The 16,489-nt window shown below is 43.3% G+C and overlaps 1 protein-coding gene across 12 annotated transcripts in view; it reads right to left on the bottom strand.

Moving 5' to 3' along the window:
• CMKLR2 (chemerin chemokine-like receptor 2) overlaps positions 1-16,489 on the bottom strand; it is a 34,129-nt gene that overhangs the window by 2,688 nt on the left and 14,952 nt on the right. For 3 of the 12 annotated variants that reach the window (XM_015074133.3, XM_053215679.1, XM_053215678.1), the window contains 2 exons: positions 13,758-13,827; positions 1,089-4,484 (listed from right to left, as the gene is read on the bottom strand). In XM_015074133.3, coding sequence (XP_014929619.1) covers positions 3,387-4,454 — 1,068 coding nt within the window. In that variant the 5' untranslated portion in view covers positions 4,455-4,484; positions 13,758-13,827 and the 3' untranslated portion in view covers positions 1,089-3,386. The other 9 variants (XM_015074134.3, XM_053215680.1, XM_053215682.1 and 6 more) reach the window with 8 other exon arrangements.

Here is a 16,489-nt window from a genome sequence, read left to right on the forward strand (position 1 = left end):
CAATGGGTCTCTGCTTCATTCCCCGAGAGCCTGGATTCTTTACTGTCCTGCCAGCTAGGCACTGAACTCCCTCACTCCCTTCCCTAATTGTTCCAGTGCCTGTCCTCTCCTCCAGCCTCTGTCCTTTTAGTCACTCAATCCCGCTCGTAATCATTAGACCCCCGGAAAGCCTCACTAGTCAGATTCCAACTATCCGGGGAGGAGGCTTGGAGTCCCCAGGCCCAGACCCAATGCTACTTCCTGGATGTACCCTCAAACTGAGAATAAAAAATTAACTCCTGTTTCTGCTGGGAAGCACTTGTACTGCTTGCTACTCTCCCCTAGCAGATTCCTGTTACTATCAGCGATTATCAAAGCTACTAACACTAGAGTTTTTAGCCTGTTATCTAAGAACGCTATTTTAAAAGCCTGTTTCTAGGGAAGGGCTCCTGGCTAGCTCAGTCTCACATGTGACTTGACTCTTGACTGTAGGGTTGTGAGTTCGAGCCCCATGTTAGGTGTAGAGAATTTTTGTTTTTTTTAAATTTTCTTAATGTTTATTTATTTTGAGAGAGAGTGCACAAGAGAGCACGAGTGAGCAGGGGAGGGGTAGAGAGAGAGGGCGACACAGAATCCTAAGCAGGCTCCAGGCTCTGAGCTGTCAGCACAGAGCCCCCCATGGGGCTTGAACCCACAAATTGTGAGATGGTGACCTGAGCCAAAGTCAGACGCTTAACCGACTGAGCCACCCAGGTGCCCCAGATTACCTTTTTTAAAAAAAGCATGTTTCTAGGGAAAGGACCTGAAACTTTCATTAGATTCTAAAATGAATTCAGTGTCCCTCTAAGACCTTTGTAGACCTTCTTTAAAGCATTTTTCTTTTTTGGAAGCCCTACCTTTCATATCAAACACTGAAACATATTGAAATCCCATATTAAATATAAGTTTTTATATAATTACAAAATATTTCATTTGGCCGACATAAAGGTGTATTTTATAGACGTATAATTATTTATTAATTTTGACTTTTCAAGTTTCTCTTTTTGTATTCTAGAACCAATACTATATTTTAAGATCTCAGATTTTTTTGAAGTTTATTTATTGAGAGAGAGAGAGAGAGAGAAATCCCAAGCAGGCCTGTGCTGTCCTGATGCAGGGCTCAAACCCACAAACTGGGAGATCTTGACCTGAGCCTAAACCAAGACTTGGATGCTTAACCAACTGAGCCACCCAGGCACCCAAAGATCTCAAATATTTTTATAGGCCCTTGGTAAGCTCGTGCTTACCAGGTAGTAACATCTCCTGCTCCATAATTTCCTTCTGCCCTTGGTTGCCTAATCCTCTCCCTGCTTCTCACCCTTCCTTTCTCCAACAGCCTTGAGAATCTCTCCATTTGCTCAAGCTAAGGATGAGCCTATAGAGTTCTCTTTGTCTTGGATCCTCCAGCTTTTCTCCTGATCCAGGGAAATCAAGGCCTATCCCTTGAGGGCAAGTGGAATCTCTTAACCTCTCGTGGTAGAGGAGGCAGACACTGACAATGAGTACCTTTCTTCCTACCCTCCCTCCATACTGGGTAAGGCAGAAACCATGAAATTTGGGAGTGACAGGTTGGGATATGCTGAGCTATGCCACACATTTTTGGGGAATAATTTCCAAATCCAGATCTGATTGTTGTCTGGGCCAACAGTAAAGAACAGAGCCAATAAAGATCTGAGACTAGCATTTCCAAAAGCTGAGAGATGAAATAAAAAAGGACACTGACTCAAGAAATAATACATCTCCTCCTCCCAATTTTCAAAATAAAATCCGGAAATTATGGAAAGTCAAATGCTTTTAAAAATTGCAGTGAGTAGCAGAGTTTGTATTCATAAAAGACAAGGATACCAGCAGAGACAAGGGACAGGAACAGGATCCTTAGGAAACCCCAAAATCAAGCAACCCCCATGTTTGTTCACTTCTATACTGGGTGCTCTTTCCTCTCTGAACAATCTACACTTTTCTTGGCTTTCTTCTGGCACTTATTACTGTCTACCTTGTTCTAGCATTATTTTCATGCAGGTTTGATCTCTAGACTTTCTAAACTGTTAAGTGCCACATGCCTCTGTATACCCCTTAGACATTCATCTGTTTGCTAAAGGAATAAATGGATAGAAGGCAAAATACCATTACAGTCTAAAATGCAACAGATTTGCACCATGAAGAGGTCACTCACTGACGTAAAGGTATACTCCATTGGTCTTGTACTGGTGCCTACATCAATACAGTTATAGGAATAAAAGGTAGAAATATATCACTATGTCACACATGCTTTCTTTTTCTGAAATCTTTCTGAGATTGGGCTGGCCTACCTACTATCTAGATGTCAGGGTTTTACGTTTACAGCAACGTCACGCATACTTGCACATACCCAGAGTTTTCCAAAAATGTTAATTATACTGATACCATGAGGGATTAAGGATAGGAGCATATCCCCATTGACAGGTGGGGTCACCTCCCCTTGAACCTGAACTGACCTGGTGGCTACTTGGACCGAGAGAGTACAGTGGGCGTGGTACTGCATCAGGGGTCGGACATAGCCTTTAAGAGGCCTAGAGATGTCCACCTTGGCTTCTTAGGGCCCTAAACTGTGCCATATAAGGAGTCTGACTACCCCGAGGTACCATGCTGGAAAAGCTGTGAAGAAAAAAGAGAAGAGAAGAAGGGAAGAACAGACCGCAGGGCAGAGGAGACAAGCTGTTCCCAACCTCGGCCACTGGGGTCATCCCGGTCCAGCTAAAGCTCCAGACCTTGTGAAGTGGAAAGATGAACCATCTCTCTGTGCCTTATTTGAATTTCGGACTCAGATTTATGAGATATAATAGTAATAAATTGTGATTTTAAGCAACTAGATTTTGGGACACTTCACTAAGCATTAACAGTTCACAATGTGTTAAGCTACTGTAACCATTACTTTAATTTATAAATGTATATACATAGATTTCATGAAATAAAGAAATTAATTACATGCTGCATTCTTAAGACACGTCTCATAGGTTCCTTGTTCAAAACTGAAGTGAGCTTAAGCATATATTTTAACACTTTTGAAATGAGTTAATCATATATTTAATACTAAGATTTAGGACTTCCAAATTACTAAGTTTTAAAAAAATAGCTGATACTGTGTCACCAGTGGTGACTAATCCAATATGGTATAATTAACAAAAATGACAGATAATTTAAGTTGCAGGGGGGAAAAAAAAATGAAGATCTTTCCTAAGGTTTATACCCACACAAAAATGTAATGCCAATAAATTGACTAAAAATAACAACAAAAAGATACGGTTAGTTCTGTACCTTGGAACCAAATAACCTGAAAGCATTTGTCAGGGGACCCACATAAAAGCTTTGTATGATTTGTGGAAGATAACTCACTGAGCTGTTTCCAGGAGACACAGGTTCTTGGTCTCAGAGTTCCTGAGCTGTTCGCTCACCGTGCCAGAACAGCTGACTTCCCACAGCGTGTGCTTTAGTATCTCAGCAACCGAGGCCCGAAAGCGTGTTTGGAACTTCTTACTAATTAGGACGTAGAGGATGGGGTTCAAACAACTATTGAGGAATGCCAAGCCAGTGGAGAGGGGGATGCCGGCCTGAAGCACATGGTGGAAATAGCTACTGTGGTGGATTGTAAGCTCCCAAATGCTAAACAGGTGATAAGGAGTCCAACAAATCAAAAAGGCCATGACCACAGCGAGGATGGTCCAGAAATGCTTACTGGAGACCAGGATGCTTCGCTTCTTCACCTTGAATATGAGACACAGGTAGCAAATGCTCATTGCTAGCAAGGGGAAGAGGTACCCAACAATAAATTTCACCCAGGTCAGAACATGGTGCCTCACGAAAGTAAGGTCAGGATCATACTCGTGGAAATTGTTATAGCAGAGAGTGTGGTTATTGAACTCCAGAGTGTCCCGGAAGTATAGGGCAGGACCACCCATTAGAGAAGCCAAAAACCAAACGAATGTAATAACTATCAGGGAGTTCTTTAGGGTTCGGTGCCGATGAGATACGACAGGATGGACCAAGTGGATATAGCGGTCCAGACTAATCACCGTCAGGAAAAAAACACTAGCAAACATGTTCAGCTGGGCAATGAAGGAATTGGCCTTGCACAACAAGATGCCAAAGGGCCAGTGGAAATTCATGGCCACGTAGGAGATGTACAGAGGTAGGAAGAGAAGAAAAATGAAATCCGCAATAGCCAGATTGAGGAACCAGAGAGCGGTGACTGTCTTCTTCCACTTGAACCCTGTGAACCAAATGACAGTGGCATTTCCTGGAATACCCAAAATGAATGCTACACAGTATAACACCAGGGAGATCCAGTGAACAACTCCCAGGTGGGCTTTCTCCTCCAAATCAGACTCTGAGGAGTAATATTCCAGGGTATAGGAGTAGTTCTCAAATTCTTCAAATAATGTTTCGTCTAGCTCTTCCATGACCTTGTCAAGTGGAGAATGAGGGTATCTCTAGAAGCAAATTTTAAAAGAAAGAAAACAATGTTTAAAAGCAGAGGAAATGTTCAGTGAATAAGGAACGCCAGGCTAAAAATATTGCATCTTATGAACTGGAAAAAGTATATTTTGGGATAAGATTTGTGATTATATTCCAAACGTCCAATCTTGGTGAACCTCAAGTTTGCTCCGATTACTCTCAAAGCTGTAAGAATTGATTTTTGTAAAGTATTCAGTAAATGCCAAATTAAAACGATGCAGGTGTAATTCCTCTCTCCGTAAGACCTATAGGCCTGACTAGAGAGAATCTAACATTCGATAGGCATATATTAGGTTCTTACTCTGCACGATTATTTTATGGAAGGTACAAAAGAAAACAGATGAATACTTACACGGTGATGACTTCAAATCCCTTAGTGGTACCCTGACTTCCCAAGCTATGGACAGAGTTCCAACTGCTTCATCAATCCACCCACCTGGATGTCACAGACAAGTGCTAGAGATTTTAATACCCTATTTTGTATCCATTGATGTTTTGATTCTATGTTTATGAATGCAAATATGTCCATAAGAATTATATCAGTATGGAAGGCTTTTCAACCAAAAGGTATCCTTGGGAGTAAACTTGACTATGACCATTTAATTTCTGTATCAATTTCCCATAGAGTGCAGCTAAGCTTTACTTAAAATTTTATTTTATTGAAATTCCTTTGAAGTAATTTGAATTAATGATCTTTTACATTTACAACAAAAATCTGATTTTTCTTTAAAGTTTATTTATGTATTTTGAGAGGTCGGAGGGGCAGAGAGAGGGAGAAAGAGAATCCCAAATAGGCTCCGTGCTATCAGCACGGAGTTTGGGTCTCAAACTCACAAACCGTGAGATCATGACCTGAGCTGAGATCAAGAGTCAGAGGCTCAACAAACTGAGCCACCCAGGAGCCCTGAAAAAATCTGATTTATTAATCATTTTATTTTGTTTATGTTTGTCCATACAAAAATGTGTCTATTATAATTTCACCCAAACTTAAGTTCCCTTTCATGACCTTTTCTCCCCCCTCCTATCAAGGGTTAAGAAGACGGAAAAGGCATCTTTTCAACCAGAGTAAAGTTTTGCTGGGTGCGATTTTAACAACCTCAATTTTATTTCTTGTTATTTCTGTCTGTTATATTCAAAATCAAGTAGAAAAAAAGATGAATAGTTGCATTTATTTCATGGAGCTACAATCATGAATGGGGCAAATACATAAAATCTGGGATTACAGTAGGGTTAGAATGAAGAGCTCAAAATGTCCCATGTTGCTCAGAGACATCTCACACTCCTGCTAACGCTGAATTTATCATCCCACCTAAAATTGTCTGAGGAATCTGGCAGGGCATAATTAAAAAATAAAAGCAGGGGCACCTGGGTGGCTCAGTCAGTTGAGCATCTGACTTCGGCTCAGGTCACGATCTCACAGCCCATGGGTTCGAACCCTGTGTCAGGCTCTGTGCTGACAGCTCAGAGCCTGGAGCCTGCTTCAGATTCTGTGTCCTCCTCTCTCTCCGCCCCAACCCTGCTTGTGCTCTGTCTCTCTCTTTCAAAAAAGTGAATAAACATTAAAAAAAAATTTTTTTTTTAACTAAAAGCAATTCATTAGCATCCTCCCAGACCCAGCCACCCTTCTTTATTTTTCAATATTCAGCTCAAATGCCACTTTTTCCTAGAAACATTTCTTGACATCACCTTCCCCCAGATACTTATAATAAGAAGAACTATTATTATAAATAATAGTCAATGTTATTGGGAATTGTTTTGGTGCCAGGCATGTATGATATAACTTGATTCTCATAAGACTCTTATAAAGTGGGTAAGTGGTCCTATTACTATTCCCATTTACAAGAAAGGATACTGATGTTTGAAGAAGCTTAGTGAGTTTCTCAGGATCATACAACCAATAACCGGAGAGTCAGGATCTAAATTCAGATCTGTTGAAAACAGAGCCTGAGCTCTTAGCTACTACAACAGTGTACGACACTGTGCTCTTATTGTACTTAATATACTATATTGTCATTGGTTTATCATTGATTTCTGCCCTACCAAACTCTCAATTCCTTGAGAACAATGCCTGTCACCTCTGAACCCCACGGTCCCTAGCACAAGTCTTAACATATCACAGGTGCTTAACAAGGGCTGAAGAAATGATTGGCTCTGCTACAAACCCCGTTCAGAACCAAAGGCAACAGGAGAGTTTGTGAGTTCACCCCCAAGTCACCGTCATCGCCAGAGTCTCTCTGACCTTGAGCACCCCCAGGATCTTGGCTTTTCTCTTGACACCCGGTCTTTTCCTTCATGTACTCTACTTCAGGGAGCAAGAATTGGCTTCTTTCTTGCCACCCTTTGCTTGCAGGTCTGGGATCTAACTCTGCCCACCGCTTCTGGTCCCTGACCCTCCTCTGTGTCAACTCTTTTCTAGCCTAATGTCTAACTCCCTGTCTTGGTTTTCTGCCTATATACTGGGACACCCTCACCTTCCGGGTGGTTATGACCTTTTAGGCTGTTAGGAATTCTGCAGCCCAACGGTCCACCCAGGTGGCAGTCTAAATCACCTTACAAAATCCTAAGCAGGAGGCAGAAGGAACCTCATTCTCCAAACACAGAAAGCCAATGGAAGACCCCTAACTGCACTACAACGATTATGCTCACCAAAAGTCAGAAACCTCTCCCTTCCAATGCCATTACTGACCCTACTGGGCCAGAATGATCATAGGACCTGCTGAACGACACCAACCACCTCTTTTCCCAGTTCTCTTGGTGGAGGGGGGCAGCACCTTGCAAATGAGTGCCCTAGCTCGTCCGTTTCAGAATCCCTTCGAACAGAAAACCCTGAGGTTCACAGAGGTTCCCAATCTTCCAGAAAGCAGATGAGTTGACTAGACACAACGCCCAGTTAGTGCAAGCTGGAGAAAGATCTTCAAGAGTTGCTAAATGTTGCCCAGCTGACACCTTCACAGGAAATATAATCTAGGAATTCCCCTACAATTTAGAGCAGATGTTTTTGTGTGGTGATGATGGTGAGGGGTGTGGGTAGGATGGAGAAAAGAGAGAAGTAAGGCAAAGTTCAGCAACTGTCCCCCTGAGACCTTGGACAGACAGTTAACCCTTAAGGACGTATTCCTGTATAATTCTTTTTTTTTTTTTAACGTTAATTTATTTTTGAGACAGAGAGAGACAGAGCATGAATGGGGGAGGGTCAGAGAGAGGGAGACACAGAATCTGAAGCAGGCTCCAGGCTCTGAGCTGTCAGCACAGAGCCCGACGCGGGGCTCGAACTCACGGACCACGAGATCATGACCTGAGCCAAAGTCGGCCGCTTAGCCGACTGAGCCACCCAGGCGCCCCCATCTTGTATAATTCTTATACCTTGCCGATATGTTGCTTTAGTTTATAGGCACCTCCGGACCTAATTAAGTTTCCAAATCTCACACCTACCCACCTATCTAGCAACTATATTAGTTTCATAGGGTTGACAAGACCAAGTGCTCTAAACTTAAAATCTTAAAATTTTAGGGGTGCCTGGCTAGCTCAGTCGGTTAAGCAGCCAACTCTAGATTTTGGCTCAAGTCATGATCTCACAGTTCGTGAGATCGAGCCCCGCAGCGGGCTCTGCACGGACAGTGCTGAGCCTGCTTGGGATTCTCTTTCTCCCTCTCTCTCTCTCTCTCTCTGCCCCTCCCATGCTCTCTCTCTCTGTCTCTTAAAATAACTAAATAGACTTTAAAAAAAAATCTGAAAATGTTAAAACAAATTTTTTGTCTCACAGTCTGGAAGCTGGAAGTCTGAAGTGAGGTGCAGGCAGGGTCGTTTCCTTCTGAGGGAGGTCTGTGAGGGAGAATCTTCCCTAGCTTCTGGTGGTTTGCTGGAAAACTTTGGCATTTCTTGGCTTGTACATGTGACACCCTAACATCTGCCTTCATCACCACATGGTGTTCTCCCTGTGTGAGTCTCTGTGTCCAAATTTCCCCCTTTTATGAGGCCATTGGTCATACCGGATTACGACCTACCCTAATGACCTCGTTTTAACTTGATGACCTCTGTAAACACCCTAATTCCAAATAAGATCACATTGTGAGATACTGAGGGTTAAGATGTCAACATATCTTTTTGGGGCGGCCACAATTCAACCCATAACATTAACCTAGTGCTGGCAGCCACCATTTCTGAATTGTAATCACTCATTCATTCAGTACGTATTTAAAAAAAATTTTTTTAATGTTTATTTTTGAGAGAGAGAGACAGACAGAGACATGCAGACCATGAGCAGGGGAGGGGCAGAGAAAGAGGGAGACACAGTCTGAAGCAGGCTCCAGGCTCTGAGCTGTCAGCACAGAGCCCCATGTGGGACTCGAACTCATGAACCACAAGATCATTTCAGTACGTGTTTAGTAAGCGCCTCCACTTCTCAGGGACTATTCTAGTTAATTGTGCTTCTTCACTACATGAGACAATTATTTCTTCCCTCTTAGTTTTTAGATTCTAGCAGAAGGGGATAGACAATAAAAAAGCAAATGACGTGATGTGTTAAAAGGTGGTAAGGGCTGTAGAAAAAACTGGGGGGAAAAGAACAGAATAAAGGGAAAAGGTAAGGTGCTTTTAACTTTCAGTGGAGTGGACAGAGAAGGACTCTTTGAGAAGATGGCAACCACAAAAGACGGGGGGCACGGGGTAAGGGAGTTTGTTATGTGGATCTTGTAGGCGAGTGTTCCGGGCAGAGGGAACAGCCAGTGCAAAAGCCTACGGCAGAAGCGCCTCTGACATATTCCAGAAACAGTAAAGATGCCAGTAGAGCTAGAATCGGGTGAGCGATGGGAGCAAGGGGAAGAGTAGAAGAAAGGAAGCAAGAAGGATGCGTGGGAGGTCAGATTGTGTAGACGGTTGAAGGCCGCTGAGGGACTCTGGCTTACACTCTAAGGGAAATGGGACGCCATTGAAGGATTTTGAGCAGAGGTGAAATGTAATCTGTTTCTATTATCAAACAATCCCTCCTTCTGCTCTGCTGGGAATAGGCTCTTGCGTGTGTTGGTGGCAGCGCAGCCAAGCGAATATAGAAGTAGCAAGACCAGTTAGAAGATTATTGCGAGACGCCTGGTCAGAGATGAGAGTGGCTTGGATGAGGGTGGTAGCAGAAGTGATGAGAAAGGACTGGATTCCTTTTTTTTTTTTTTTTTAAGTTTATTTATTTTGAGATCGAAAGAGAGGGGTGGGGGAGGGGCAGAGAGAGAAGGAGAGACAGAATCCCAGTCTCCACACTGTCAGCGCAGAGCCCACGGCAGGACTGAAACTCACGACCACGAGATCATGACCTGAGCCAAAACCAAGAGTCGGAATCTTAACCGACTGAGCCACCCGGGTGTCCCCGGGCTGAATTCTATCTCTGTTTGGAAGCCAGAATCCATAGGTTCCTTGGTGGATCAGGTGTGAAAGAGGAGCGTCAAAAAGGACCCCCAGCTTTTAAGGGGCCCTCTGTCCCAGAGTCTAAGGCCCTGTACCACCCTTTGTTCCCTCTTCTCATTGACTGGGACATGGATCCAATGAGGAGATATCTCGTACCACGTGGATGACGGAAACATGTTTTTTTCATAAGCTAGAAGAAGCTTGGGCCGTCAGATGACCTCAAGGAGCAGAGAGGCCCTACCTCTTCGGACTTCCTTTCTCTACGTGACTAAGTGAGAAATTTTTGCCCCGCTATTGTTTTGGGCTCCTGGTAAAGCAGCGGGGCCTGTATCCTAACTAACTTAGCTCCTCTAGACCTTGCCTTGGAGCACTGGGCTGGAGACCTAGCAGTGCCCACCTCCCGTGAAGGGAGGCTGTAAGAAACCCTCAAGGAAGGAGCTACTCTTAGCAATGGTCATGGCTCCTGGAAACGTACTGGCAGAGAGAAAGTGGGGAATCTTCCCTTAGGGACAGCAGAAAGAGAAAGAAGCTGCCTTTGTAAGGGGGGAGTCTCTCTTACCCAAAGCATTTCCATTCCTCTTAAAAAAAATTTTTTTAACATTTATTTATTATTGAGAGACAGAGAGAGACAGACCGTGAGCAGGGGAGGGGCAGAGAGAGAGGGAGACACAGAATCCGAAGCAGGCTCGAGGCTCTGAGCTGTCAGCACAGAGCCCGCCGCGGGGCTCGAACTCGCGAACCGCGAGATCAGGACCTGAGCCGATGTCGGACGTTTAACCGACTGAGCCACCCAGGCGCCCCTCCATTCCTCTTTAGATGAGAAATGTACTTTCTGATTTGCCATAGTCACCACCATTTCCAAATCACTCATTTATGATACTTTCAAGAATACTGTCAGCACTTGAATTTGTAATCCTTGCTTAGCACTGTGCCCTGTATCTAGAAAGAAATAAAATGATTGCAAAATAAAACTGTACACATACGAGACAGAGTACAAATAAAGTATGGATAATGCAATCTCAAAATTACACCTGCAATCTCGGGGCACCTGGGTGGCTCAGTGGGTCAAGCATCTGACTTCGGCTGGGGTCGTGATCTCGCGGTTTATGAGTTCGAGCCCCACGTGGGGCTCTGTGCTGACAGCTCAGAGCCTGGAACCTGCTTCGGATTCTGTGTCCCCCTATCTCTCTGCCCCACCCCTTCTCGTGCTCTGTCTCTCTCTGTCTCTCAACAATAAATAAATGTTTAAAAAAAATGTTTTTTTAAAAAACAAAGAGCAAAAAGAGAGACAAAAAGAAAGCATGAAAAGATGTGCCCTCAATCTAATCATGTGGGTACACACGTACATACACGTGCACACACACACACACATAACACACATGTTTTTTGAGAAGTGATGGAAGGCTGGCAATCAGACTCAGTGGTGAAACTGGAGAAACATCTGGGCAATAGAAATGAGCCTTGCTGGGCAGTAACCAGAAATGGAGATGAGTAGCAAGCGAATTAAGTCTTTGAACCCGGGCTTAAAGGAAACCCTGTCATTTATTACATAGGCAGAGGCAAACAGTCTTGGCTGGCAGTGACTTTCCACTGAGACCTCATATAGCTTTCTCAATTTGGAAATGCTTGGAACAGCACAATAAGAATGTCAAGATGAGACGTTCAGACTTGCCTGAAAAGAGGAAATAGCTACTGTATTTGTCTTAAACCATATGTGCTGCTGAAAGGCAAATAAATAACTGTGCCTGAGATAAAGACTAACAGATATACGTGACCGTAAAAGCTTTTGAGTAGCCACTTAACTAGGTGCCAGGCTACACGGTGGGTGTGCGTATATGCAGATCCATCAAGTCTGTTAGAAATGGGTGATAAATGCTCGGTGTGGAGCAAAGGTCGGAGGACTACCCCTGAGGTTTGTGGTTTGGTTTCCAAACAGTATGAAGAGCGATGTTTACTGCAGGGATTCGGATTCTGAGAGGACCCAAGTTATCACATTCCTGGGTTACATTTACCCAGATACTCAAGTGGCCAATGTCTGGTCCTGGAGCAGAGAACTGTATTTTTAATTAAATAAATTGGTCTCTGATCAATTCAGATTTAATAGATAGTAAAGTCTGAACTCTTTTCTGAACAAAGAGATTTCACTGCAAGAATCCTGGCAGAAAAGTGTGGTGATAAATGGTCTGTAAAACCCAGATGATTTGGGGGAAGGACATCTGGTAGAAATGTGTATCATTAAACTTTTAAATGTGGCTTTAAACTTTTAAACTTTTAACTGTGGCTTGGCGATAGAGGGAAACATTTTGTGTATCTACCTTGACAAAACACAAGGATTCCTTCTGGCAGAACATTTGGTGAATGCAAGGGGGTTTAATTTAGTTCCACAATGATGAGTTAGATGGATTTTTATGGACCACTGCAAAAATGTACACCTAACAGAATCTTAAGAGAATTTAGTCTCTAAACTCCTTTGAACAGAGAGAAGGATATGGTGTTGTTGATCTTTGTCTATGTGGATTGCCCGTGGAGGGTTCCCTAAAAACCTGGTAAAAAAGAATTGAAGAGCTGAATGTGTCTCCTTTGAAAACCTTGAGGGGACATGTATTTCGCTTCTGAATGAATGACAGAAATGAGTGGAACAGATCAATGGACACGACAGAGAAACTCTGGTGAAAACCACAGATCGGTGACCCAGCAAAACTTTATTTTTCAAGGGCTGTCTTCTTAGGGAAGAGAGATTTTTTTGAAAAGCATATGTGTATGTGTGTGTCAGTGGGCGGGGGAGGGAGGGGAGCTGGGGGGAGTTATTTGGGAGCATTGCTCAGTATTTTCCACTAGCTATCAAATGTAAACTCTATACCACACCCCAGATTATAACCAAGATGTCTGACACCAGTAGAGTATTTTGCTACCCTTTGGATGAACAGTCTCTGCTTGGAAGATGTTGAAGTATGGCAAAGTTTTTTAAAGGCACCTGTTGATTGTTTAAGGGAAGCCAGGGAAGTTTAAATGGAAATTAAAGGCTGGGCGTGAGACTGATGGCTCCTGCTGTTTGGGAGGTGGTAGAATAGTGATTGCCACAGAGCTTCTCCCGTCCCAAGCCCTGGCATGACACACACCTTAATAGAGAAGCATCTTGCCTATCTGTCGTTCCTATGTCGTTTACTACTACTTAATGTCAGACACGAAGATAAATAACGACCGTCCTTGGCATACTAGGAGGCTGGGAGTATTTTGGTTCGGCTCAAAGAAGGGGAGTGTTTTGGTAACGAAGGCCTTTGAATGTCATGCTTAAGTATTTGGATTTCATTCCATCGCCAGTTGGGAACGAATAAAAATGCGTGTAGCTGGGAGTGACATCGCCAAAGCTTTGTTTTTGTAAGGATCATCCGGCAGCAGTTTGGGAGAATGTTGCCACGACTGAAGACAAAGAGGGAGGGCCTTAGGCATGAGAGTGAGAATAAAGATGAGGGAGACATCGTTTGAGAGACGTTCACTTCGGAAATTAATAGAAGCTTTCAGGAAGCCTCGCTAAACTGCGTTTAACCTTCACAATAACTTTTTTATTCAGCTGGCATTAAGGTCAACCTCAGATAGAAGAGCCAACTAATTTTAGGCATACAGATGTTTTATTCACTTTTAAAGGCAGTGGGGTTGGGAGAGAGTTCTTCCTTTATGGGGAAAAAAAACACAAGTGAATTGAGTGGAAATGAAATGATACCTATTTCGTTCTGTTGGGATCAAGGTCTTTTCATAAAAGGCACTTGCCGGCTGACTAGAAGTGTAACCCCCACGCTTCACTTGGACAGTTGAAGAAGACGAAGCACATATTTGAAAAGTCAATGCCTACTTACGTTTCAGTTGTTTTAATGCTCCACCCAGAAGTTAATATCCAGATTTGTGCAATCCGTATGGCCCTGTGAACTGCTGGGAGAAAACAGAGAATGGTTAACCTTGGGTCAGGGAGAAACTTTTAGGCTTAATTTCTTTGCAAGACTTTCAGCTAATTAACACACAGATATAATTTAAATATCCAGCAATAGGGGCACCTGGGCGGCTCAGTCGGTTGAGCATCCGACTCTTGATTTCGACCCAGGTCAGGATCCCAGAGTCACGGGACTGAGTCCCACGTTGGGCGCGGTGCATAGTGCCTGCTTGAGATTCTCTCTCTCTGCCCCGGCCCCGCTTACTCTTGTGCTCTCTCTCTCTCTCTCGCAAAGAAGTTAATAAAGAAATAAATATCCAGCAATAAAGTGGTCTCTGGGCTCTGGAATCAGAATGCCTGTTGTCAGATCCCAGTCCCATCTCTTCCTAGCTGTGGTATCTTAGACAAATCAGCGATTCCCTCAAAACCTCAGTTTCCTCATTTGACAAATGGGCATAGTAATAGCACTAACTCATAGGGTTGCTGTGATAATCACAAAAGGAAATCCTGAAAAGGTGGTTTGGCTCAGTACCTGGCACATTAAGCGTGTTCAGTAATTGTAGCTATGGATTATCACCAGTTCAGGACTAACCGGAGCGGGAAACTGGCTGGCTCCTGTGAGAAGGGCATTCGACTCCTGGGGCACCTGGGTGGCTCAGTCGGTTGAGCGTCCGACTTTGGCTCAGGTCATGACCTCGAGGTTCGTGGGTTTGAGCCCCGCATCGGGCTCTCTACTGTCAGCGCAGAGCCTGCTTCGGACCCTCTGTCCCCCTTTCTCTCTGCCCCTCCCCTGCTTGCACACTCTCTCTCCCTCAAAAACAAACAAACATTTAAAAAAAGAAGAGCATTCGACTCTTGATCTCGGGGTCCTGAGTTGGAGCCCCATGTTGAGTGCAGAGATCACTTAAATAAATAAAACCTTTAAAAAATATAAATAAATAAACAGACACTCGTTTTGTTTTGTGGGCTTCTTATTTTTCAAAATATTGAATCTGTATGGAGTTCACACATTGTTAGATGCCTGTTTTCTGAAGGTGTTTGAGTTGGGGGCTGCCATTATTATCCCCAAATCTGGCCAAGAGTGGTGAAAAAATAGAATACCATAGAGCATTATAGTCTTCTTACTTCTCTCATTTATAAAGCTACTTATTTACCTCTGAATAAAGATATAGCCTAGGTCTTTTACATTTTTCTTTCTTTCTTTTTTTAATGTGAGCTCTATGCCCAACATGGGGCTCAAACTCATGACCCTGAGATCAAGAGTTGTGATCAAGACGTACATGCCCTACCAACTGAGCCAGCCAGGTACCCCAACATAGTCTAGGTCTTTATCTCACTTTTTTCCAAATTTTATTCAGAGTCTGGGAGAATCACCATCATCAATAATGTAATGTTTCAAAGCCTTAGTCACAGCAAAGAGAATTCCTCAAATCAGTATTTCTTTGAAAAGGGATTTTTCAAGTAATTTTTTAGCAGAAGGAATATGGGTACTGAATTTGAAAACCTTGGGGCGCCTGGGTGGCTCGGTCGGCTAAGCGGCCGACTTCTGCTCAGGCCATGATCTCGCGGTCCATGAGTTCGAGCCCCGCGTCGGGCTCTGTGCTGACAGCTCAGAGCCTGGAGCCTGTTTCAGATTTTGTGTCTCCCTCTCTCTGACCCTCCCCCATTCATGCTCTGTCTCTCTCTGTCTCAAAAATAAATAAACGTTAAAAAAAATAATAAAAAGAAAAAAAGAAAACCTTGATGGCACAGGACTTGTGTAACCATAGTTTTGTAGAGCATATGACTAGACCACTACTGGAGATCCGAGTTTTCCCAGTTTTGGGGTATTTTCATTCATATAAACAATCAACACCAAAGCTTTAATCCTTTTTTAGTGTCTCCTGGCAGTGTTATGTCTCCTGAAGAATGGATTTTAGAGCACCTCACAGAGTACATAGCTTTTCATAAATAGATACCACCCATGGCTTAAATTCAGAAAAGTTTGGGCCACACAGTGGAAGTCTGCAGCTACCATACCTGTTTGCTATTCTATTTCATCATTACTTGGCACTAAAGACGTTTTGCTTCTCGATCACATATTGTCAATGACATTTACAGAATAGGGGCAATACTGGGTTTAGGGTGGAGACTGAATGGGCAGCCATTGGATTCTTATTTTAATTTATATTAAGATATTTCCTTTGTGAAGGAAAGAGAAGGCTATTCTCCTGCAGGAGAAGGAACAAAAGTCAAGGGACTTGTAGAATAGACCGAAGTTGCAGCCATTTCACAAAACAATACTGTTTATCATTCAGAGAGGTAGTAAGTGAACTTGGTCGAGGAGGTGGAAGAGAAACTGGTTTTGGTTGCAACAGTAATGTTTTTTTCAACACAACGGCAAAAATGTGCGGGGTGGTGGGAAGGGCAACGGTGCTAGAACTTCCTCCCATTCATGGAAGATTATGCCTTACAATATATATTTATATAATGCCTGACAATAGCTTTGCCTCCCCACCCCCACCCCCCCAAACTGGGAGGACTTAGGAGGGAGTGTGGGATGAAGTGTAGTCGTGGAAGATAAAATAAAGCCTAAGTTGAAAGTCTTTCCAGTCGGTCATTACCAAACAGTTGGGTGCCAGAATCATTATTTTGATGGTTTGGAGCCATTCGTCATGAACA

Source organism: Acinonyx jubatus, chromosome C1 (assembly GCF_027475565.1).
Source record: "Acinonyx jubatus isolate Ajub_Pintada_27869175 chromosome C1, VMU_Ajub_asm_v1.0, whole genome shotgun sequence".
Lineage (NCBI taxonomy): Eukaryota > Metazoa > Chordata > Mammalia > Carnivora > Felidae > Acinonyx > Acinonyx jubatus.